Source organism: Ptychodera flava, chromosome 20, assembly GCF_041260155.1.
Source record: "Ptychodera flava strain L36383 chromosome 20, AS_Pfla_20210202, whole genome shotgun sequence".
NCBI lineage: Eukaryota > Metazoa > Hemichordata > Enteropneusta > Ptychoderidae > Ptychodera > Ptychodera flava.
In genome coordinates this window covers 14,315,641-14,340,755 of record NC_091947.1, presented here as the reverse complement: position 1 = coordinate 14,340,755, position 25,115 = coordinate 14,315,641, and the positions used below count along the sequence as shown (strand labels likewise).

The 25,115-nt window shown below is 37.3% G+C and overlaps 1 protein-coding gene across 2 annotated transcripts; it reads left to right on the top strand.

Moving 5' to 3' along the window:
- The first annotated feature begins 6,372 nt into the window (after window positions 1-6,372).
- LOC139120113 (E3 ubiquitin-protein ligase TRIM56-like) lies at window positions 6,373-24,371 on the top strand. Of its 2 annotated transcripts, none has more exons than XM_070684204.1 (7): window positions 6,373-6,451; window positions 6,951-8,154; window positions 14,038-14,124; window positions 14,670-14,895; window positions 15,692-16,188; window positions 17,496-17,713; window positions 18,246-24,371. In XM_070684204.1, exons 2-7 carry the CDS (start codon window positions 7,039-7,041, stop codon window positions 18,313-18,315), a joined length of 2,214 nt encoding a protein of 737 aa, XP_070540305.1. In that variant the 5' UTR covers window positions 6,373-6,451; window positions 6,951-7,038; the 3' UTR covers window positions 18,316-24,371. The 2 variants fall into 2 exon arrangements, with proteins under 2 accessions (XP_070540305.1, XP_070540304.1); XM_070684203.1 differs by having other exon boundaries at window positions 14,023-14,124.
- Window positions 24,372-25,115: the final 744 nt, after the last annotated feature.

Below are 25,115 nucleotides of genomic sequence, written 5' to 3'. Positions count from 1 at the left end.
AACCCTCTTACTCCATCAGATTTCCAGGAAACTTTCAATCAATTTATACAGTGCTCTTTTACAGTATCCCATACTAATGTACGCTCAATGAGTAGAAACTTTGAAGAGTTTAAGTTATTATATGAAGAGACGTTGACTGAAAAGTTTAAAGTCATAGGAATTTCTGAAACCTGGGCCATGAATAATAGTTATCTGTTTACTCTTACTTCATATGATTTAGAATTTAACTGTAGGGAAATTGGAAGGGGTGGTGGTGTTGCGGCTTACATTCACAATTCTGTTGAATATAAAACATTGCCCTTTCATGTATTACACTCTGAGACACTCTGGTTAGAAATTACTGATAGAAACCAAATATTTGTTGTAGGAATTATTTACAGGAAGCCAAATACTAGTATTTCAGAATTTCAAAACAGTCTCTTACATGTACTTACAAAAATCAAACTAGATAAAAAGCAGTGTATTTTGAGGGGTGATTTGAACATGGATTTTTCGAATCCAGAAAGTAGTACAGGAATTTTTTTCACAAGTCTGTCTTGCTTAAATTTGAAACAACTTATACGGGTGCCTACTCGTATTACTGAAACCTCTAAAAGTATTATTGATCATATATATTCGAATGTTAATAATTGTCAAATTTTATCGGGTACTATTGCTGCAGATATTTCAGATCATTTACCTGTCTTTGCAATTTTTATGAATCTTTTTACTACTACCTCAATGAAAGGGACAGTTTCTTACAGAAGTTACAGGAATTTCTCTCCTGACGAATTTAGACAAGATCTTTCAAGACAACCATGGAATGAAGTTTATGATTGTGTAGATGATGTAAATGAAGCTTATTGTACCTTTGTTTCAATTTTTAAACAATGCTGTGATAGGCATGCTCCAATCGTCACACGTTCAATGAAATCAGTGTTGAAACGCAAACCTTGGATAACTAAGTCAATGAAGAATTCGATTAACAAAAAGCATTATTTATTTGGAGAGGTTATCAAATCAGGTTATGATTCAGACAAAGTTACAAAATATAAGCGTTATAGAAATCTACTAACAACCATCTTAAGGACTGCAAAACGAGACTATTATGCTTCCCTTTTCTGGGAAAATCATAACAATTCAAAGACAACCTTGAATATTATAAATGATGTACTTTGCTCTCACAAACGGAAGCCAAACACATGTTTACCTGACCATATCACTGTTAATGCAGATGATGGTACAGCTTTAACGTATAGAAACACTGAAGGTATCTTGAATTGTTTTAATGATTTTTTCACAAACGTTGGACCAACTCTAGCTAGCAAAATTGACTCTTCTAAGACATCGTATTTGGATTTTCTCTCTCAGTTTTCATTCTCTTTTTTCCTTTACCCAACAACAGAATGTGAGGTTCTCAACTTATTGAAAGGGATTGATATGAAAAAGGCTTCTGGTTATGATAACATCTCTGCGAAGCTAGTAGTGAACGCAGCTGAATATATTGCTGGTCCTCTCTGCCACATTTTCAATTTGTCATTTGCACAGCGAAATTTCCCAATGCTCTCAAGTTGGCAAGAGTTGTACCGATCTTCAAAAAGGGTTCTAAAGAGAATCCAGGAAATTATCGTCCTATTTCAGTGTTACCTCTTATAAGCAAAATTCTTGAAAAGGTTGTAAATAATCGGTTGGTGAATTATTTAAACAAGTACAATCTTCTGTATAAGCATCAGTATGGTTTTCGAGAGAAACACAGTGCAAAGCTATCTCTTATTAATTTACTGAATGATTTGACGTGTCAAATTGACCGTGGAAATATTACAATTGGTATATTCTTAGATTTTTCTAAGGCATTTGACACTATCGATCATCATATTCTTTTAGAAAAACTTCAACATTATGGCGTGAGAGGAAATCCTTTACTCTGGTTTACAGACTACTTAAATCAAAGATCTCAGTATGTGTGTGTTGATGGTATCAATTCTGACAAGTTGACTGTCACCTGTGGAGTTCCTCAGGGGTCAATACTCGGTCCCACACTTTTTCTGATTTTATATAATGACCTTCCGAATTCATCTGATTTTTCGATTTTCGTCTTTTTGCAGATGACTCAAACCTTTTTCATAGTTATTGTAAAGACATTGATCACATTGACCTGTCACTAGTAGGACATCACTCAAACAATGTCACACGTTGGTGCGATGCAAATAGGCTTACTATAAATATCAATAAGACAAACTATGTAGTTTTCCACCAAAAACGTAGAACCGTGTATTTATATGATGAATTGTGTGTGAAAAATCAACCTTTGATTCGGTGTCATCAAGCGTCATTTGTTGGGGTAATTATTGATGAATACCTTACATGGAAACCACATATTACCGAGGTAAATGAAGTAATTAAGAGGAAAGCTGGTATACTGTTTAGATTAAGAACTTTTGTACCGAAAAGTATTCTACTGTTGTTGTACAAGTCATTTATCCAACCATATATTACGTATGGCTTAGAAGTTTGGGGAAATACGTTTTCATCATATCTAAAACAAATTTACATTACGCAAAAATTGTGCATGAGATGTATCACATTTTCTGAATTCAGAGCGCCATCTTCACCTTTGTTTTATGAATTACGTATTTTAGATGTTAATAAGCTTTATAAATTACTTGTCTGTACTTTCATGTTTGATTTACATCATCAAAATGTACCCCATCCATTATCAGATTACTTCCAAGTTGTAGATCACTGCTATGATACACGTCAACAGTCAGCCATGACTTTAGTACTCCCTAGAATGTATACTTCTGCAGGTCAATCCTCAATATCCTACACAGGTGCGAAATTATGGAACACTTTACCGAATCGTATCAAATCCTTAACTTCCAGGTGGAAGTTCATAAGAGACCTGAAAGATCACCTTCTACAAGAATATCTTGGTCCAAATTAAGTTTATTATGTCAACCAAGAGTTAAGGCAAGTCGTACAGAATGACAGACTATGTATTTTGTTTTTCCTTCTTTCTTTATACAAGAGTTTTCACCATTCACCAGACAGTAGCCTAACATGCTTAATAACGTAATATATTACTGAGTAAGCGGGGCTAGGCTTGACTAGCGTAAAGCTATATTTCTAGCTCCATATTGCCAATGTACCATTTGCAACTTCTCTTTTTCTCATTGCCTTTTTGTGGCATTAGATGTGTATTTGATGCATAATAATATGGCAATAAAATGAATGAATGAAAAAAAAATAAATTTGTGCTTTTATAGATGTTTGATAATTGATACAAATGTACTTGATTCAAATAGGATATTTAAAAGTTCAGATGTGGACAGCAATTATGATATTGGAATTTCACCTAAAAGTATTATTTAACTTTTCATGATACTAGTAGTCTCAGTCCAGGTAACTGTTAAATAATTTCCCTGACAAAACTTGCTATATCTCTAATATGTATAGGATAAAGCCTGAGTACGAGGGCTCTTCTGGTATATAAAGTCCAACCCAACGATAAAATGTCGAGGCCGCAGGCCGAGACATTTTATCGTAGGGTTGGACTTTATATACCGGAAGAGCCCGAGTACGAGGGTTTTATCCGACTTAAAAACTATCGCCCCTAACTGATATATTTTCGTTTTCAAAGTGTTTACGTCAACCGTCCCCTTTGTCAATGTAACATGTTTAGGATATGAATTAAAACTTTTATTTGTGAAATAGCCTTCCAATGTAATGAAACATTCTATAAATGCCCAAGTGCACATTATATAAATGCCCTAGGGCACAGCAGATTTTGTTTTTCAGCTGGTTTCCGCTGTGTTACCAAATTTGAATATTAAAATGTACCAGATGTCTACAGAATATGACATGTTCACTTGTGATTGGACAGTACTTTACTACGGCGTTGTCATTCATTTTTGGAATTTGGTGACCAAGGCTTTATGAGTAAATAAAACACCCTGAATTGAGCACTCTGATTGGTCAATCAACAGTAGATAGTTTTTAAGTAAGTAAAAGGAATTGTTCATTACCCTCAGTGCAGTGAGTATGATTTACAATAAGACAAGCCTCAGAGTTGTCAAGTCAAGATGTTCATGTGACAGATAATTATACTTTTGTTAAGATTTACAGTTGAGTGACTTCAGAGAATGAAATCATGCAACGAATCATTTTTATCTTCCTGAATATTTCTGAACACTGAAACTGACTTTTTGATGGGAAGGATACTTATGAAAATTAAGTGACCCCCCCCCTCTGAGCTGTTTGAAAAATACACGACCCCCCCCCCTTTGCATATTTCAAATTTGAGGTGCCCCCCCCCCCGGATTTTGCCGGCCAACCCCCCGGCCATAATAACTGAACGCTCCCTTAGGTGCTCTTAGAAAATACAACAGTAAAGACTTTTGTTCATAGTCGATCAAACGAAATTTTCTGCCATTGTTTTCCACATTATTTGAAAAACCTGCGGTCAACATATGTATTTTGCATTAGTGAAGCAAATTTCGTTTAATGTTTCGTTATATTTGAAATTCGAGGCCGAATTCACCTTTGGAAAAAAAAAACAATTTGGACAAAGACGACCCGGAGTGAAAAGTTAACTTTCTCTACAATTTTCAAAACGATTCAAATATCATTTAGATCAGCAAGAACTTGTAATATTCTTAAGTCCACGTATTTGTCAATGGGAAGCATTCAGTCATGTACAAATGTGTTTTCTTGGGGAAAATATACTGCCACATTTAGAATATATTGTTACAGGTCAGACGCATTGTCATATTGAAATCCTTGTCGCGTGCTTTCAGAAACAGCCTCTCACGTTATTCTCTACTAGGAAGAAAGATGGTCATTGTGGAGAGATATCGACTTTGGCGAGTGATAACAAAGCGACATTATAATGAAGATTGAAGTACATGCATAGAAGACATGTTTTTTGCCTGTACATATCCTTTAACTGAAAATCACAGATTAAGTAATATGGTCCATGTAATAATTCACTTTTCCTTCAACTGATCACAGCTGCCGTCCTGAAAGTCACGGTTTGTAATGTGTACAGAGTAAGTAAGAAATTCCCAGTAGGTACCCCGCCTTTTACATCACACGGACGAAACTGTGCGATGTATATAATCAATCCACATATTTAGAAAGCATGTAGCTTTTAAGAAATGACCAGACTTTGCTGCACTGTCGAAAATATATGTCCAAATAGTGGTGATATCTAGAATAATAAACCACATATGACCTCCAACAGCCAAGTCGGAACTTTAACGCTTATCTTGCAAATTTCATGTCACCATCAGATCAACTTGGTTGGAACCAGACATAACATGCCCCATTTCTGTAGTCATTTTTTATTGACTTAACCTGCTATAGCATATAGCCGAGTAGGTCAAAATACTCCAGGTTTGGCCCAACACTAGGCAATATTCCACATAAACTTTAATTTTTTATGGCGTAATTGAATACTGAAACTGTAAATGATCTTGTACAGAGATCAAACAAAACCAAAAACTTCAATCGGCAGTGGCGTAACAGCAAAGACATCACCAAAAACCTTTCTTGTTTTTTTCTGCATGAAAGATATTATGTCAAATGAAAAGAGGGGTCCAGTTTTGTTATCAATTCGATAGCGCCACTTAAAGTGACTGCGATTACAGCCTTACAACCTGTTCAGTATCACCCGAATGACCTCAGAAAACTATACTGTATATCGCTGCATGGACGGAGAACAGGTATTGTGTGTAGGGGGAGTAAGCTTACGATTTATTGCTGTTTACACAGGATGAAGTTTTGGAAAACTGCTTTCTTGTCACACTTCTGTCTCGGAGAAACCGATGATAACAACTACCACATACCCGTAAAGGTTAAATGAGGTCACTCGGTTAAAGGTTGGTTAATAGGTCATCTGTTTGCCGCTTGCACACTTTGTATTTGCACAGATGAGTCTACCGCGAAGAAAACAAAGAATGCACGCTATCATTGAAAATATAGCCGAGCTTGCCCTTTCAATAACGACAGATATATACATATATATATAGAGAGAGAGAGAGAGAGAGAGAGAGAGAGAGAGAGAGAGACAGACAGACAGACAGACAGACAGACAGACAGACAGACAGAGACAGAGAAATTTCACTTTCGTTTTACATTGCAAAATGTTGGCATAAATATATATATATATATATATATATATATATATATATATATATATATATATATATATATATATATATATATATATATATATATATATATATATATTTGTGTCTTTTCCCAAAAAGAAAATCCTTAGCCGGATGTCATGTCGGAAAGTACATTTCAATAAACAAACCAATAGCTCGTTAAGTCTCCGTCCTATACATTATATCTTCTCTCTGTATGAACTCAGAACGACCTCCCTTATGCGCATGTCAAGTGAAACTAAATGGTGAACATGTCTGTATGTGGGGATCCCATACGCCACTGGGTCTGATAAACATTTGAGGTAAGCCATGATTATAATTGTGACACACTGAATGCGAAGTGCTGTTATCAAGTTTATACCCACGTGCATTTATTCGCATACGTTAATATTTACCATGCTGACATGTTGTAATGTTTGAACGTCAAAGCATCGCCTGCTACAGCCATATTTAAAACTGAATATTTTCCTGGAATTAGGATAGCCATAGACACTGGAGAAAACTGACACTTGGCGCCATGCTGCACACGACTAGATATTGTAAAAGCCCGCACCTAGAAAACTTGTTTAGTTTACTCGCAATTTACAGCACACCACTAGCTGTGCAGCTGTGTACGTGCCGGACTACTAGAGCGGTGAGGGGCTTTATAGAAAGCTTGTCACTCCAAATCATACCATTGTACAGGCTTATGAGACAGCAATGCAGGCAATTGCTCTGGGCAGAGAGTGGATTCTGCGTGAACATACTGACTCGGCATTTCCTCTTACCATCTAATATTATTCCTTCCTGTAACCTCTATAGCTCTATTCTTCTCTGAATTGTGCGGCTCGACAGCAGCCATTGTTGTTCGCTTGGCTGAGTATAAGTGTTTGACCCTGTACCCGACAATATGGCGGAAGGTGGGGAACCAATCTCAGGTGCTACGGAGAAGTTAATGAGCGAGATCGACGACAAGATCCTTCTTTGTCCGATATGCATGGATCGTTTCACCTCTCCTAAAATTTTGCCGTGTTTTCACACCTTCTGTCAGAAATGTCTGACAGATTGGGTTCAAAAGAAAGAAGGGCGTCTAGTCTGCCCAAACTGCAAACAACAATGGCCTTTGCCCCCAGCAGGCGCGTCAAAAATTGACAACAACCGTTTTTTGAATGACTTGATAGAAGTAATTACAAACTTTTGCGAAGATTCAAAGAAGCCAAGCTGTGAAATTTGCCAGAAAGAAGCGAAAGTGTGGTGTAAAGATTGTGGCCAATATTTCTGCGCAGACGAGTGTCTCAAAGCACACAGAGTCGTGAGGTCATTAATAGATCACCAACTTATGACTATAGAGGAGTACAATGAGAAAATAAATTCGCCACACTTCAGAGTCCTGCAGCCTAGATTCTGCGATAAACATACCAGTACTCCGTTAGATTACTATTGCGATTCCTGCCAGGCTTTAACCTGTCTCAAGTGCCTGGTAGTTGAACATCCAGCGCCAGAGCACAAAGTAATCTCCATCGATAAAGCTTTAGAAAAGTATACACCGCAACTAGAAGGTTACCTCACCACCGTCGAAGAAAAGATTAGTCAGTTGAAACAGGCGACGGTTAAGACGAATGAAGTGTTGAGTAACTTAGAAGAGAACAGAGCAAAATCCGAAAGTGAAATAAACGCAATGACCGAGAAAATTCAAAATGAAGTTAAGAGAGAGGGTGAAAGGTTATTGAGCGATTTGCAGGGCATGTACAAACCAAAACGACGGCAAATTGATGATCACATAGACGTGTTGGATTTTAAACGTGGTTGTGCAGAAAGTGTGCACTCCTATCTCAGTAATATCATGAAGTATGGGGGACCGGTTGATGTCATGTCGGCAAAGAAGGACATCGACCGCCATATTGGGGAGCAGGCGAAAGAAAAGGAAACACCAGTGAAGCTGTCGAGTGGAATCACTTTTGAAGAAAATGTCGATCACATACCGATACATCTGGGATGCCTCAAGTCAGATGTGGCCTTAGAAAAGGTAATTTTGCTAGTTGTGACACTGCAAAATGCGTTCAAAAGAAATTAACGAGGACAGAACTGCGCATGCAGACTACTATATACTGCCTTTGGGCCACAAGGCTGTCATTTAGATTAAAGTTCAAGCAAAGACCAAAAGGAGCGTTCATTTATTACAGTCGGGGGTTTGCCTGCAAATTCTTAGTGTGCCTCCGTCAAAATTATAGAGCCCCCAATTAATTTTGATAAACCTAGAAAATTATAAAAAAATATGCACCATGGACAGAATATGTGTCAAATATGTATCTTATGTTTTCCGTTATATGGGCCCTGTTACAACCGATAACGTAGTAACTTACCGATAACGTATCAAACCCGATAACGTAGTAAAAATTAACCGATAACGTAGTAAATCAACCGATAACGTAGTAACGAACCGATAACGTAGTAAATTTTTCTAACCGATAACGTAGTAAAAATTTACCGATAACGTAGTAATTTTTCCTAACCGATAACGTATCAACAAATTTACCGATAACGTATCAAATCAACTGATAATGTATTGGGTCAAGTGATTCATGGGAATAGATTCATAGGGATAGATCTATCCTCGATCGATCGATCGATCAATCCATAGATCAATCGATAGATCGACTGATTGATCGATCGATCGATCAATGCATTGATCTATAAATCGATCGATATTTCTATCGATTGAATGATTGAATAAATTTGTCGATTGCTCGACTGAGAGAGCGATTGATATATATATATATATATATATATATATATTTATATATATATTTCGATGTATAGATAGATCGATCGACGGATAGATAAATAGAGGGATAGTGTATCAAATCAACCCATAAGTAGCTAAGTGAACAATAACGTATCAAATCAACCGATCGATGAAGTATTAAATCAACCAATTATGTGTCAAATCAACCAATAACCTAGCCAAGTCAAAGAGTAAAGATTCCAATCAAGTGGTAATGCATCAAGTCAACAAATAAATTATCAATCGACCAATAAAGTATTAATAAACTGAAATTAACTGAACATAAATGAGTGTTGTATCTTTCGTTTTTTTTAGAAAATCAATCAGTTACACCTTCAGAGTTACATATACTTTGAGTATACTGTTTCCGTGATATTACTCAGACATCACGAATCGAATTTCATCAATTTTGGAAATGCGAACTAATTACTAAATATTCCTGGAGGATGAATTAAAGATACAACACACATGTGAGTGTCTTTATCGACACACTTTCAAGTCGGGAGGACCTGGAAAAACGTTTACGACATGACCGATTATAAAATTCCGTTACTTAAAACGTCACTAATATCAAAATGGCAATATGTCTCTACAATGTAACTCTCATTCTGGGACTGAATTGCAGGTAAATCTGGACTCATTGTTCATTTGAATTCCTTATAGTCAAAATTCATTACTTTTGCAAGTTACTCCTGTAAGCAAGCCAACAGATTTTGTAGACAACATATTCTTTTTCTTTCCTTTTTATCTTTTCTGTCGTGATTCACGTCAAGTCACATCTTATTTGAAGTAGGATTACGGAGGAATCGCAAAATTATTGAGTAGTCGTATATAGTATGGTGCTGATAGAAAAGAAAACGCTTAGGCCAAGAAAATAAAAGTTTGTTTCTCATCCTCGCGCGCGTCAATTCAGACCCACCGCGTCAACTTTTTTCTGCTCATGAAGAAATAAAATGAAAACAAACAAAAACAAACGAAAATAATACGCGACGATAGTGCATAACACAGTGCTATGTAAAACAGAACTGTGAACAAAATAACTGACACTAAACAATCCATTCAGAACTGTACACATATGTCAGTGTTATATTCATCTGTCAAAACTTTGCATTGCTGCACTAAAAGTCAAACCACAGAACTGTTGCTGTACAAAAATACTAAAGCAACACTGCTGTGCATTTATCTCTGCGCATTCCCATGTCGTTTTCATGTTTTTGCGCGTTCTTTTTGGTTGAAAAATAAAAAAAATAATTGAGAAGAAAAAAACCCGCGTCACCGCATCATTTTTGTAATAAGTCTAGGATGAGAAACAAACTTTTTATTTTTCTTGGCCTTACCAGAGTTCACTCATACATTTATATAAGGTTCCCGTATATTAATCACTGATATGCTTACCCCTTTCAAATACAGCCGATGGAGATTTTCAATAACATGAAAAATCGTCAATTGTACGAATAAATCGTTAATATTCTTTGGTTAATCACTAATCACGCAGTTATTTCTGTTGGTAACGTATCCAATATGTGTGCGAAATTTGCGATGTTGGCTGTCGGTGATTGCGGTATTGCAATTGGTTAGATAGAGCCAAGAAAGTCCCAAAGGAAAAAGGGTCTTCTAGTCCGTTTTGCAGCTGGTCCGATTACTTTGTTAAAAAGATGTTTTGTGATAATCACATTTTCATGCGAAGCAAAGTATTTCCATGACTTGCCTGTATAACTTTTGTTGCTGCACGAACGACTAACTTGATCTAAATGTTGCTACACTACTGGAATGGGATGGGAAAGTTGTTTCTCATCTTTCTTTCACAACCATACTTTCTTTCTGAATTGTAGCTGATACATACACATATAATAGTTTTCCTTCCCGGTAGGGTTCTCTGTGTAAACCAACAGATTACCCTGCCTTAGTTTCATCAGTACTTACACTATCTCTTTGAATTTTACCCAACTAGAACTAAACTGTATAGCTACTGTAGCAAGACTCGAAACAACTTCCCAAACCAATTCCAGTAGTTTGACAACATTGACTTCAACTTAGTCGTTCGTACTATCATGAAAACAGTCGAAACACGGTTAATTTGCTGCAGAAATTCGTAACAATTTACGCTAAACGGAAAAAATAAATAGAAGAAAAGAAATTAAGTACGAGACAATGTGCTATCAAATCGATCTATCGATCGACCTATCTATTGACCAATTTATCGAATCAATTGATCGATCTGTCGATTGATTGATCTATCTTTCTATCGAAATGATAGATCCTTCGTTTTAGATCGATATGCTCATCAGTTTATCTATCGATCAATTCATGGCTCGATCGACCGACCATCTATCAACCATCGATAGATAGATAGATCTATCGATTTATCGATTGAGGGATCGATTTATCTATCGATACATTGATCGACCTATTTAGCTATCTATCTATCTCTCTATCTATCTATCTATCTGTACTAGTTTATTTCGGACTACATTCATCCATATAAATTACACAAAGGAAATACAGATACTGTGATTATACAAAAATACAACTGGTGTTGGATATACTATCCATATATAAATTCATTCACTAACCATGAGTGATCAACTTTCTCCGCAGGTTACGCAAGTCAGAACTGTAAAACAGTACATCATTAACCATTTTTACAATTGTAGTTTCACTGTAAGATATTCTTTTCATCAGACTATACATTTGCTTTCGTAAAAGAGCATCAAAACTATCAATCCTATTAGAAACAAACATAGAGCTTGCACTACTGCGTTCTCATAGCCCAGAAAAATGCGAGCTGCATTATTGTAACCAACTTTCACTTTTTTCAAGACACCAGCAGTATAATTAGCCCACAGATTACCACCATATAATTGATAATAATATGCTTTTAAAAGATTACACTTTACAGTCACAGAATATAAAGAAAATTTCCTCAAGAGCATATTTACAGATACATATAATGCTCTCTTTTGACGCTCAATATCATCATTATCACTAAACTGTTCCGTCAACAAATACCCAAGATGCTTTTTCTTTGCTACAAATATAATTTTCATACGATTAAGATAAACAGATGGAGTGTATACAATCTGAGTGCGTTTGGAATGACACACATGCATTGTGTTTTCTTCGTATTAATAGTAATGTCATGCAGGTCGCCATAGTGGCTACATATGTCAACCAGTTTTTGAGTTCCCTTGACAGAAGGGCTGATCAAACAGATATCATCAGCGCACATTAAGTGATTTATGAAAACACCACCATGTTACATCCCACTTTTGAATTTACTAGTCTTGTACTCAGAGGATCAGCATAGACATTGAAAAGCTTCGGAGATAAAACTCCACCCGTGCTTAACACCATTGACTACTGTAAAACTGTCAGATAGGCAATTGGCCTAACGAATACAAATATTCGAAGTTCTGTACCAGATAAGGAAAACCCTTACGAAAAGAATTGGTACATTTCTAGAGATCAGCTTTTTAAACAGTGTCCAGTGATTAACTCGATCGAATGCTTTAGAAGCATCCATAAAAGTAATAATAACATCGCTACCTTTTTTCCTATAATAACTAATGATTTCTTTCAAAACAAATACACAAGTCTGTAGAATGAGAGGGCTTAAAACCAAATTGGTAGTGTGATGAATCAAGATAGCAATCAATCTTGCCCAAGTACTATCTACCTATCTGATATCTATCTATCTATAAATCGACCAATCTATCGCTCCCCATTAATCGCTAATCAGATATTACCAGTTAATTTATACGTTATTGGTTGTTTTGATGCTGTATCGGTTAACTTTTCAACGTTATCAGTTGATTTAATCCGTTATTGGTTCATTGATACGTTATCGGTAAATTTGTTGATACGTTATCGGTTAGGAAAAATTACTACGTTATCGGTAAATTTTTACTACGTTATCGGTTAGAAAAATTTACTACGTTATCGGTTCGTTACTACGTTATCGGTTGATTTACTACGTTATCGGTTAATTTTTACTACGTTATCGGGTTTGATACGTTATCGGTAAGTTACTACGTTATCAGTTGTAACAGGCCCCAAGCATGAGGTGTAGGCTGAACCATATCTCATGGATTAACTCTCCCCAAATTTTTATTAGAAGGCTATCGATATTGACTTTTCGACTAAATATGGTGTAATAAATATTATCTGAAATAGATCTTGCTCAGGGACAGTTCCACAATGGAGTAAAATAGCTTGTGTCAAGTGTTATATATGTTGTATTTATAGTGCTACCTTCAGCCACAGCATGCAAGGAATTTGCTATGCCCACTCTACTGCATGGTAAAACTTTTGAAGATATGTCTCCATAGAGTTGCCAAGACAACCAGTTCATAAGAGTGAAAATACATATACTTGTATTCAGCTGTGCAGACGATAGGGCACTTACTTCAAAGAATGAAAACACACGGAGAATCACCTTTATTGCCCGGTTGTACACTGAAAGAAGGTTTCTGACAGGGCGGACATTTTGAAAATCAAGTGACACCTGTGATGTTTGCAAAAAGCATGACCACCCCCTCCCCTTTGCAATTTTCAAATTTCAGGTGACCCTTCTGGATTTTGCCAGCCCAACCTCGGCAATAATAACTGAACGCTCCGAGCCGTAGTGTCTATGGTTAAAGGTACTTAAAGGATCATGAATATAATTAAAACACCGACTCGTTACCAGTTGCGTGTACCGTGCGACTTCAGGCACCCTCTCCCAGACTAAAATTGGAAGTACTAGACTTCGTGTTTAACCCCTTAAACGCATGTCTTGTTTGTAATAGTTATCAACACCCGCTGACATTTCTCTTCTGTCATGGCTTTGTAATCTTATACATCAGGAATGCATCATTAAAGGCGATTTCAAAATCAGGCATGTAAAAAATTCCCCTATTTCAGGGATTTGACTCATTTGTAGGAGACTTGTTTTCCTTTTCAGAAATCCCTCCACAGATCTAACGGCTCGTCCCTTCGCAGATACAACCTAGATGTAACATCCACAGCAATTCTACATTGAATCGTGCAGATACGGCAATACTGTGCAGTTGCTAAATAACAATATCATAATTGCTCCTTTTTGTTTCTGATCTTGCAACTGAAAACCAGGCTTCAAAATTGCAGACACCTGGTCAAAATGGTTCTAGAAAGGGTCATCAAAGACGTGGGTCCCGTGAAGAACAACAAGCCGCTGCTTCTCCAGCGACTCAGGTATGTTGTCAATGATCAAGGGATAGAACATTTTATATATTGTGGTCCTTGGCACAATAACTATTTAACGATTTTTCATCAATTGTGATACCTGAAAAGACGTTTCTCTCTAGACTAAGTCCTGTTTTAGCAGGTAGTTTTTTCTTCTTTCCGACTAGCTGGAGATTTTTTCCAGATCTGCGTGTGTCCACAATATATCAAATTGTCAACTCATTGAGTAATTTCCTTCCCCCGAGTGTCTAAATGATTAGTAACTTTTAACCCTACATAGCTGTTACATATCACTTCTACGAGCTCAAAGTACCATGCAAAGATCAAATGGTCGTGTACAACATTGACAAACAATCGGGTCAATGGTGACCTATTTCTGGTGGGGGTGTCACCTTGCACCAGAACTGACGAACAGACAAAGTTGGCTTTAATTGTCTGTTTTGCTGCATTACGACATGTCAACTTTGACGTAGTCATGACTAGGAATTAAAAATCGCAACTTTTATCTGGAAGTAGCTTCCTGATTGACCGACGAGACTTCTTTTTGTTACTAGAGTGTTTACAGCCAAGTAGTCGCGACCATCGTCCCAACCGCGTTGAAAATACCTGGCAACGAACCGAAAACGGCCATAGAGGGCGCTGTAAAAGCTGCAGGGATAGACTACCACTACAAGAGTGACGGCAAAACCATACTCTTGCAGGGGAGTTTAGAGCAAGTTACCCAAGTAAACACCAAATTATGTCGTCTGCAAAGAGGTGTGGCGAAAGAAAATCTGCCAGGTAAATGTCATTTCAACATTCTTTATCGATTGACGGTATTACTTATCAACTTTGACCAATACTTTGCATCTTGTGTCTCAGGCCGACAGAAACTGCTATTGTTTCATTGTCTATTTAACCCTCATTTTAATTGCATTTTTATCCATATAATATGTACTCAACAAAAATCATACGCGGATTTTCACTTTATATCATTTCGTCTGTCTTTCGATTTCATAAGTTTTGTTTTCGTTATTTAATTACCAAAATGAAAACAACTATGTTATAGCGGTGATTCTAAACTGTAACGTAATGATTACACTGCTGAGAATTGTACAGTGATCCTACAGATAAAATCTCCAATTTTTAATTTTTACGGTAAACGTGAAAAAATGGTTGGTGCCGCTAGTAGATCGACTCACGCGCAAGAATCACAAGGAACACAACCTTTTCATTTAAAGGTTTCTTAGCCGTCCGCCCGAACATACCATGTGCAAGTTTCTCCTTAGCAAAAATCATGACAGGACTGCCTTCCAGTTTTAGCCTTGAAATGATGCGAGAGCCACATGGCAACGTACATTCCTCTTTTTTAAGAGAACGTTTTCTGGGCTAAGCAATATTTTACGAGATCTTGCGAGATGACGATATTCAGGGGGTTTGGGGGCAGGACAGCCGATGCGTCACTTGCGGTGATGAGGAAAGCACAATTATAATAGTTTAACTATGCATATATACCGTGAAACAAGACGCAGCGAGTTTGAAATAGGCTTTCACTTTGATAATAGCCTAAAATTATCCTTTCTTTTATCGTGAATAGCCGAAAACACTCAGCCCACCAGTCTACCGATAACTGCAATGATGGCCAGACCTCAATCACCAAACGTTGGCGGCAACAACGTCAAGGGCGCGAAAACCAGGCCAGGGGAAGAGGGTAAGGGAGGTCCCATGATTCAACGTTTACAGTCCGTTCCCGAGGGATACACGGCGGGAAGGCCTGGACCATCAAAGTCTTTACCGTCGTCGCGTTCCCTTGGAGACCTCAGCGACGACGGTAAAGGATGCCGCATATGTTTCGACGACATCAAAGACCCGAGAGCATTACCTTGTAATCACTCTTTCTGCAAGGCGTGCATCGATCAACAAGAAAAGAGGGTGGGACCGCGCTGTCCGGTATGTAATAAATCGTACGGAACTAGGACTGGAAATATGCCGCCCGGCGAGATGACTCACGTGGTGCAGAAGGGCAGCCTACCAGGGTATATTTCCTGCAACACTATTGTTATAACATACAATTTCAAGGCAGGAACGCAAGGGGTAAGCAGTTAACTCAACCGGGCAATCACGATACGATTACATGTTTTAAAATACCGCAAATTTAAAAAGTCCATATCAATTAATTCGATTTGGATTCTTCCAACATCATTATGCTGACCAACTACAATGTGCTGTTCAATTTGATTCTCTAAACGACGACACATTATCTTCCTCTTCCACTTCGTTAGGGACCGTTCAGTTTTTACGGCCTGGGGGGGGGGGCGGCAAAATCTTGTCGCCGGTGTTCAAAAAAATATAGACCCCCCTGCATTTTTCGTGAAAAAAGATGACCCCCCCTTGTCAGACTAAAACATTTGATGAACATCCCCCCCCCCCCGCTGAAAAATTACCAAAACCCATATGTCAAATTTACCCGCACGGTTTGGATTTGAACTCCTGTCCGCGGCGCACTTTATTCGTGTAGCAGAGATGCCAGTGCACAAAATTCTCAGCCACATCCATGCAAACGTCTGTTAATTAGGACAACTGTGACGCAATTTTTAACTTCATTTCCATAGACAACTTATGTCCATGGACATTGTATAAAGAAAACTTTAGGCCTATTGGATTGGTTCGCCAAAGGCAGCCCTCCGGTTAAGAGGGTCATGCCTCATGGGCCATTACATTAAGTCAACTTTATTCTAGTGGGCCACGAAAGAGGGTCGATCATGGCCATTGCATAAAGTAAACTTTACTGGACAGGGCTGCTGAAGGCGTCCAGCCGTTAAGATGGTCATGGGCTATTACATAAAGTCAATTAATTGCAGTGGGCCACCGAACTGAACTGTCCCTTAGCAGTTTCAAATTCCCTAAAAAGCATAATTTCCGTCGGGTGGCTATAGCGACACAGCTGAAAGTGATGTCCCCTGGACTTCTTTATACAGGAATTAATGATTATATACCCTATCCCTTCTAACTGAAATTTAAAATTTAATCAAAAAATTTGAATTAAGGTACTCGAAAGTGGATGACTTAAAACTTTTGCTCAAACTTTACTCATGCTCAATGAAGTTATCAAGTCAAGAATAAAATCATGGTTCATCGTGCAAATAGAATTTTGATACTAAAAAAAACAATTAGCGACCATTTACCGATATTTGAAATTCAAAATAGCGGATATCCCTGTGCTAACTCTATGGGGAAAATTAAAATTTTTGATTTTCGAAAACCTAAGACATTGAAAATTTTGCTTTCTCCAAGAGCTTTAAAATGAGTCCCAACAAGTGGTAGAGCAAAACAGAATTGTATAAATTTGAGAGTCCAAATAAGGTGCATTCTACCTTCAATGTATATGTGATTCCTTTAAGGCGGAACATCCGAACCCAGGGAAGCCATACCAGGGCACAACTCGCACTGCGTATCTTCCTGACAACGCTGAAGGACGTGAAGTGTTGAAGCTGTTAAGAATCGCTTTCGACCGCCGCCTCACCTTTACCATTGACACTTCGAGGACAACGGGAAGGCGTGACTCTATCGTCTGGAACGATATTCGTCACAAAACAGGAGAGCAGGGCGGAGCAGAGGGGTACGCATCTCATTTTTATCGTAGAAGTGGGCCCAATTACAGATTGGTACTACTGGGACACCAGGAGACACAAACCTAAACAAAGCCGACTTGTATGTGTTTTAACATATGTACTGTACACAAGATTATCGGGGATTTGAGTCACTGCTGCGCGAGACTTTTTGAGATATTGTGAGACTCTCACAGAGGCTTGTCTCGCGACATACGGCATTGTCATTTACAGAGGACTGAAGAAATTTATTTATTTGAGTTCTAGCACACTAAATCTCACCTTCGAAAAAGTGTTATTTGCACACAAATGTAACACGATTGAATCTTTCAATTTAAAAGTCTCGCAAGATCTCGTAAAGAACTGGAAACAGCAACGCAGCAGGGAATGATGGGAAAGGAGCATGTCAGGGAAACCACGGACTTTCACAAATCAAAACGAAATACTGATTATAGGGGAAAACAAGAAATTTGATGTATATATGTGTCAGAATGACCTTACAATTATTGGGTTTTATTTTTATCTTGTTTTTGTGTTTTTTAGGTACGGGTACCCGGATCCTGGATATTTGGCAAGAGTGAAAGATGAACTGGCTGCACTAGGGGTCAAATAGAAAGACAGATTTTACTTCAGCCTCTTCACTGTATCAACAACAGACTCTGTTATACAAAATATATTTGTTTGTCTTTTGAGAGCATGTTAATTATTGTCTCGTACGTAAGTGTAATCGGTCCAAATTTCGTCACCATGGGTACATAATGAAATTGTTAGTGTCTTTGTTTAAAGTGAATTGTATTGGGCACTGATAGTTAATGTATCATTGGTAGATATTAGATTTTCATACTTGGACACGTTATCAAGTTCGTCTGCATTTCGATTTAGGTTCTCCCTTCAATATAAATCCCGTTTTGTTGGCATTGTATTTATCCTTCCTTTCAGGTCGTGGAATGCAGACTAAACATCTTCCCCATTATAAAAACACATTTTACATACCGCAATACATATCATATCCAATATGCCTGATAGTTGACCTGACAACTTTAACATCCTTTTTCATTTAATTTATCGCATGTTAGAGTAATATTGGATGTTGCTGAACTATTTTTATTTGAATCATGTAATTTGCTCACGTGTGAACACGTGAGCATATGTCGCAGCGATGTCTGTCTGTCTGTGTGTCTGTCTGTCTGTCTGTTGGTCCATTTTCTCAAAAACGGCTGAACGTATTTCAGTCAAATTTGGTAGACATCTTCAGAATTCAAATGGCTAGAACTGAAAATGTTTTGGTGGGCGTGGCTTGGATATTAATGAAGTTATGAAAGTTTTAATTTTTCTGTTACGCCGCGTATGACAAGTGAAAACAATCGACTGTTTGAGGGCGCTGTGAAATGTGCTTGTCCAGGTTGGCTACAGCTGGATAGCACTGGTTTCAACCACGGTCCCTCCGTGTTTCAACCTCGTATTGAACATTAAAAATATGATATTTTATTACTCATTCAACTCACTATTCAAGATAAAATATCGTTTAGCAAATTAGCTTTATCCTTGGTAATTGATTGTTTCCCTCGCTGCTCGATCGCCAGAAATGAGTACATACGTTCTCTACCTAGCCTCATGGCATGGAAGTGCTGATGAATAATAACTTTGGGTCAAAGGTATTGAAGTGTCCAATCAGGTTCGTGCACAGAGTCCAAGGCCATGACCTACTTCATGTACTTCTGCACTGTTTTGAATTTGCTTCGCCAAGAAACGTGTTCGTCACTGTCCATAGAAGTATGTTTGCTCTCCTTTGAGGTTGTTTGTGAAACAATTCCGGGATAGGCCTTGGAATGCATACGATCGGCATCGCGGCAGTGCATGTAGCTAGCCCTACGAGTATGACGAGAGTGTCCGGCTTTGGCTACGCCGCCTCCCACCTCCGGTAGGCGGCGTAGCCAAAGCCGGACACTGTCGCCATACTCGTAGGGCTATGCATGTAGCGTACCATGCTTGTGTAACTGCCGAGCTCAACGTGCATTCACGGTTGATACTCGTGTACAATCATGATGTGTTCAATTCTGATGAAGATTCATAAGTCTTACTTTTGCAGTCTTTTTTCCGTACGATAATCCCGACAATACGTGTTACTGTTAGACGAGGTGGCCATTTTATGATAAGTTTCAATACTGCACAGCTACATAGCGTCACTATCGTGTGATCGAGGTACAGCGTTGTTGAACGGGATACAGAAACTCTGCAGAGGGAGAAACGATCGTTGACATGAACAGTCAATGTACTTCAGCACGTAGTCCGCAGATAGCGGATCGAGAAAATAAACGTGTCCCAGTAAATAACGGAATATTTATGTACATTAACTCGATATTAATCAAATTTCCAGCTCATCGCAAAAAAATGTATTGCAAAGATTAATTTGTCACTGACAAATACTGCACTGTATGGAAAAACAACTTCAAGTGGTATTACCCGAGACAAACACTTGTGTTGTCAATTTTGATTTCATTTCATAAACTTCATACTTCATCGAGTATCGTGTATTTCAGCCTTTGTGAAGCCATTTTATTGATATTTTCAATTTTTGTCTTGGCTTTGTTGTGAAACATGTTGAATCGTCTCCGTGGACATGTAGGCAAAAGTGTGACGGGGTCGAAGTGACTTGGGTACCTGGGGCCGACCAAAACCAGTGTGAATTACTGGGGTCAAAGCGGACAGCGGCCGGGATGACGTGTTCCCCAAGCGAGCTACCTTCAGAAGTCTGTTTCATCGCAAAAAACGTCAACTTTTAAAACCGTCATTTATTTACTGATGTTATTCTCAGCATCACAAACATATACGCCTCTGCTATGTATCACAGCAAATAGTTATATTTGAGCGCCCCGTAAATGGGATCCTCGTTTTTTTGCGAACCCGGAAGTGTGTCTTGCTCAATGCATTTCCTACCCACAGCGAGGGAAACTGCCCGCGTTCCCATGCTCCCATGCACCCTTTTTCAATGCCAGTGCAACGCCATCTGTGCAAAATTTGTGGTGGTATGCTCCCGTGTGATGGAAAACCTCTCTTATTCTAACAATGACGTAGTTGACTTTGGACTTCGATTTCGTAAATGTGATGTCCATGCAGTGAGTTTGGGTTGGCGCGCTTATATGCAATCTTCGCCCGCCTGCGGTCCGATATCCCGCATTTATTAGCGATATTTATCTGTTTTGACTTGACCAAAGTTGGCAAAACTTGCCATGTACATTAAAGATACTATGATACAAGATTATTGAAAGTCATTTGACATTTTTTTCAGCCAATTCCCAATATGCATATTTAATGAACCTTCCAAATTAGGGATATATACTGGCATTTACTTGATAAAATTTGGCGAAACATGCTGTGTACATTGATCATTATACCAGGTTATAACAGTATTGAAAGTCATTTTGCATTTTCATGTCAGCTAATTCATAATTTGCATAAATAGCTAACAAGCTTTCACGGTTTGGCATATAGAGCTTGAAGGACTTGACCAAAGGTAATTACACATGCTATATTGTGATACAATGACAGTACTCAAAGAAATTAGTTATTTTTATTTCAGCTAATTACATATTTGAATACTTAATGACCTTTAGAATTGATCTGTGGTGAAATTCATTGTGTTGATCATAACACTTTAAATGTAGCAAAGCATGTAGCAAAGGTTCAAACTTGCACATAAATGCAATATATAATGAAACACGTGAGCATTTTCAGTTCATATCTGGTTTTGACGTTGTTACAAGGTTGTAGTTGTAAGAAAATCCTTCTTTTGTCACTCTTGCAAAACACAATGTATGGAATCGTTATGAATATTGTGTATAGAAATTCAATTGAAATGACTCTTATGAAACATGTAAGAACTTTATAGTCAAACAAAGCTACTGTTTTTTGCGCACGTGTTTGCACACGTGAGCATATGTCGCAGCGATGTCTGTCTGTCTGTGTGTCTGTCTGTCTGTCTGTCTGTCTGTCTGTGGGCTCAATATCTCAAAAACGGCTCATCAGATCAGAGTCAAATCTGGTACATAGATTTAGTTAGCAAATGGCAAGAACTGATTAGTTTTTGGTGGGTGTGGCTTGCTTACTTTTTGCTCATTTGCGTAATTAATGATTTTAGAAAAAACATTGAGAACGACTGCACACAATTTGATGAGATTTGCTACAAATGTTGATCACATCAAGATATATCAGCTGTAAAGTTATTAAAGGGGTGACGTGAAAGATAGTTACTAATTTGCATATTTAATGACATTTCCTAATTAGGCCTATATGTCTGAATTTACTCGATCAAAATTGACGAAACTTGGTGTGCATATTGACTATGATTTAATATTATTGAAAGTCATTAAGCATTTTTACTTCATCCAAATCCTAATTTGCATATTTAATGACCTTTTGAAATTAAGGATATATATTTGAATTTACATGACCAAAATTGATGAAATTTGCTATGTACATTAAAGATACTATGATAGAACATTATTAAATATCATTAAGCATTTTTACTTCAGCCAATTCCTAATTTGCATATTTTATGAACTTTCCTAATTAGGGGTATGTATCTGAATTGACCAGACCAAAGTTGACGAAACTGGCTATGTACATTAAAAATACTATGATAGAACATTATTGAAAGTCATTAAGCATTTGAACTTTAGCCAATTCCTTATTTGTATATTTAATGAACTTTCATAATCAGGGATATTTATCTGTATTGACTAGACCAAAGATGACGAAACTTGCTATGTACATTAAAGATGCTATGATACGACGTTAGTGAAAGTCAATAAGCATTTTTGCTTCATCCAGCTCCTAATTTGCATATTTAATGAATTTTTTAAATTTGATATATATTTGAATTTACATTGACCAAAATTGATGAAACTTGCTATGTACATTAAAGTTACTATTATGTAGTCTAACATTATTGCAAGGCATTAGCATTTTTCTTTCATCCAGTTCCTAATTTGTGTATTTAATGAACTTTCCTAATTAGGGATATATACTTGGATTTATTTGATTAAAGTTGGCATAACATGCTATGTATATTGATGATTATACTAGGTTATACCAATATTGAAAGTCATTTCGAAAAATGTTTTCATGTCAGATAATTTATAGTTTGCATATCTAATGAGCTTTCAAAGTTTGGAATATATAGCTTGAAGGACTTGACCAAAGGCAATTACACTGGCTATATAAAGTGGTGATACAATGACAGCAGTCAAGGAAATTAATTATTTCTATTTCAGCTAATTGCGTATTTGAATACTTAATAACCTATAGAGTTTAATCATTATGTTGATCATAATACTTTCAATGAAGTTGCAAACATGTGGCAAAGGTTCAAATTTACACATAACTGCAATATATAATGAGACACGTGAGCATTCACAGTTCATATCTGGTGTAATTTAGCATTTTAAGAATGCGGTGTGAATTCACAAAATTTGACCCAGCAAGAGTTTAGTAAATTTGTTTTTGGAAATGCTGAAAAAGGGAGAAAAAAAGAAGCTAGGAAATCGGGTGATTTGTGTAAACTTCTATAAATTTGCACTTCCTTGTCACCCAACCTACGACTGCTCGACTTATTTAACGGTGAACTCAACCATCGTTTTAATCTCGGGGTGACAAATTAATGAAAACTGAATGACTCTTTGCAAAAAAGTAATTTTGAACAAAATGCGCTGTGTTTTGTGCAGTGCTACCTTAAAATCGTTCTTTTTCACAGAACACGGCATACACACTTGACAGTTTGTGATAGTGTAGATGACTTATACATTTTTAAAAATCCTACCCGGTAATTTTTTCATTATCATCTAAAGTAGAGTAAGGAAATTTAAAACGTTATCACTCATAAGCTACGGTTATTTTACTTTAGAACAGCATGGAATTACGAAATTTTCGGAGTTTATTTGTCCCTGACGCGTGGCAGGAATGTACAAGAATATTTTTTCTCAGAGAACACTTAACAATATAGCGGACCACAATAATATGTGTTACTGATGCGTTATCAAACTTAAATCTTTTACGCGTTATAAAAAAAAAGTCGCTCAACAATTTTGGGTTTCGCTTATGTAGCTTTTGCTGAGTCATCAATGTCAAACTGTTTTAAAATTAGGAAACAGTATATGTTTTAAGGAGAGATTTAATGCTACTATTTTACGTATGTTTTGCTTTCTTTGCAATAGAGCTTTAACTTTCACGAGAAAGTGAGTGTTTTTTATCGCACATTACATTGAAAGGAGACCTCAAAAAGTGATCTTCAAACGTATGCATGAAAAGTTTACACGAATCAACAACCTATTTGACATGTGTACCGTTTCAATGAAATGAGCATACAAGATACTTAAAAGTCGTCCAATATGAAACTGATCACGATAGGCATTATTCCTCAAAGTATTAAAATATAGAGAAGTATTTTATTGTTGGAATATGATGATTTATCAAGGAGTAAGTGCTGTCTAACCTGAACTTACATAGGGTGAACAATTTACTGTCTTGTATGTGTTTGTGTTAAAATGTCAGGAAAAGCGAATAGACAGTGAAAGTTATACCTAAACGAACAATTAATACGTCTATATTCGAAATCACCATGAAGCTGTTAGTTTGAAATGAACACAATTAAACTTTGTCACATGATGAAGATTTTTTTGTCTCTGTCGTGAATCATTGATGAAAAGAGGGGGCGTGTGTCACCGATTACAAAGCAACGAGTAAAGAAAAGAATGGAAATATGATTTTGGTAAGTTGTTAAAGGAAAACGCTGGGGAGGGACAGAGAGAGAGAGAGAGAGAGAGAGAGAGAGAGAGAGAGAGAGAGAGAGAGAGAGAGAGAGAGAGAGAGAGAGACCAACTGCAGTCAGCAGATACAGGAAATAGAATGGTCGTACTTTAAGCTGAGAGGAACTTTCATGTACACGTATCCCTTCTGTGCGTTATTATGGTTTTGTCCCGTAGAGCTTTTTCTTTCTACACTTAGATGCGACAAGTGCCGGCTACAAAACGCTTATATACGTTACTGACCCGAAATTCTTAGAATGGGGTTAAAAGGAAGAGCACGAAAGCGAGTCAAAATAACAATGCGAAATACAATATGTATTAGGTAATTGTACAGGTTCGAGTGGGTTTACAATGCTAAACACCACGGCTTTAGCTGGCATGTTGTAAACCCCACGAGGCCGAATATCATATCCAATATGCCAGTCGATTGACCTGATACTTGACCTGACAACTTTAGCATCCCTTTTCTTTTAATTTATCGCACGTTTTTTTGTGCGTGCCATAAACAGAGTAATATATAGATGTTGCTGAAATATTTTATTTAAATCATGTAGTTTTGACATGATTATAGGGTTGTAGTTGTAAGAAAATCCTTCTTTTGGCACTTTGT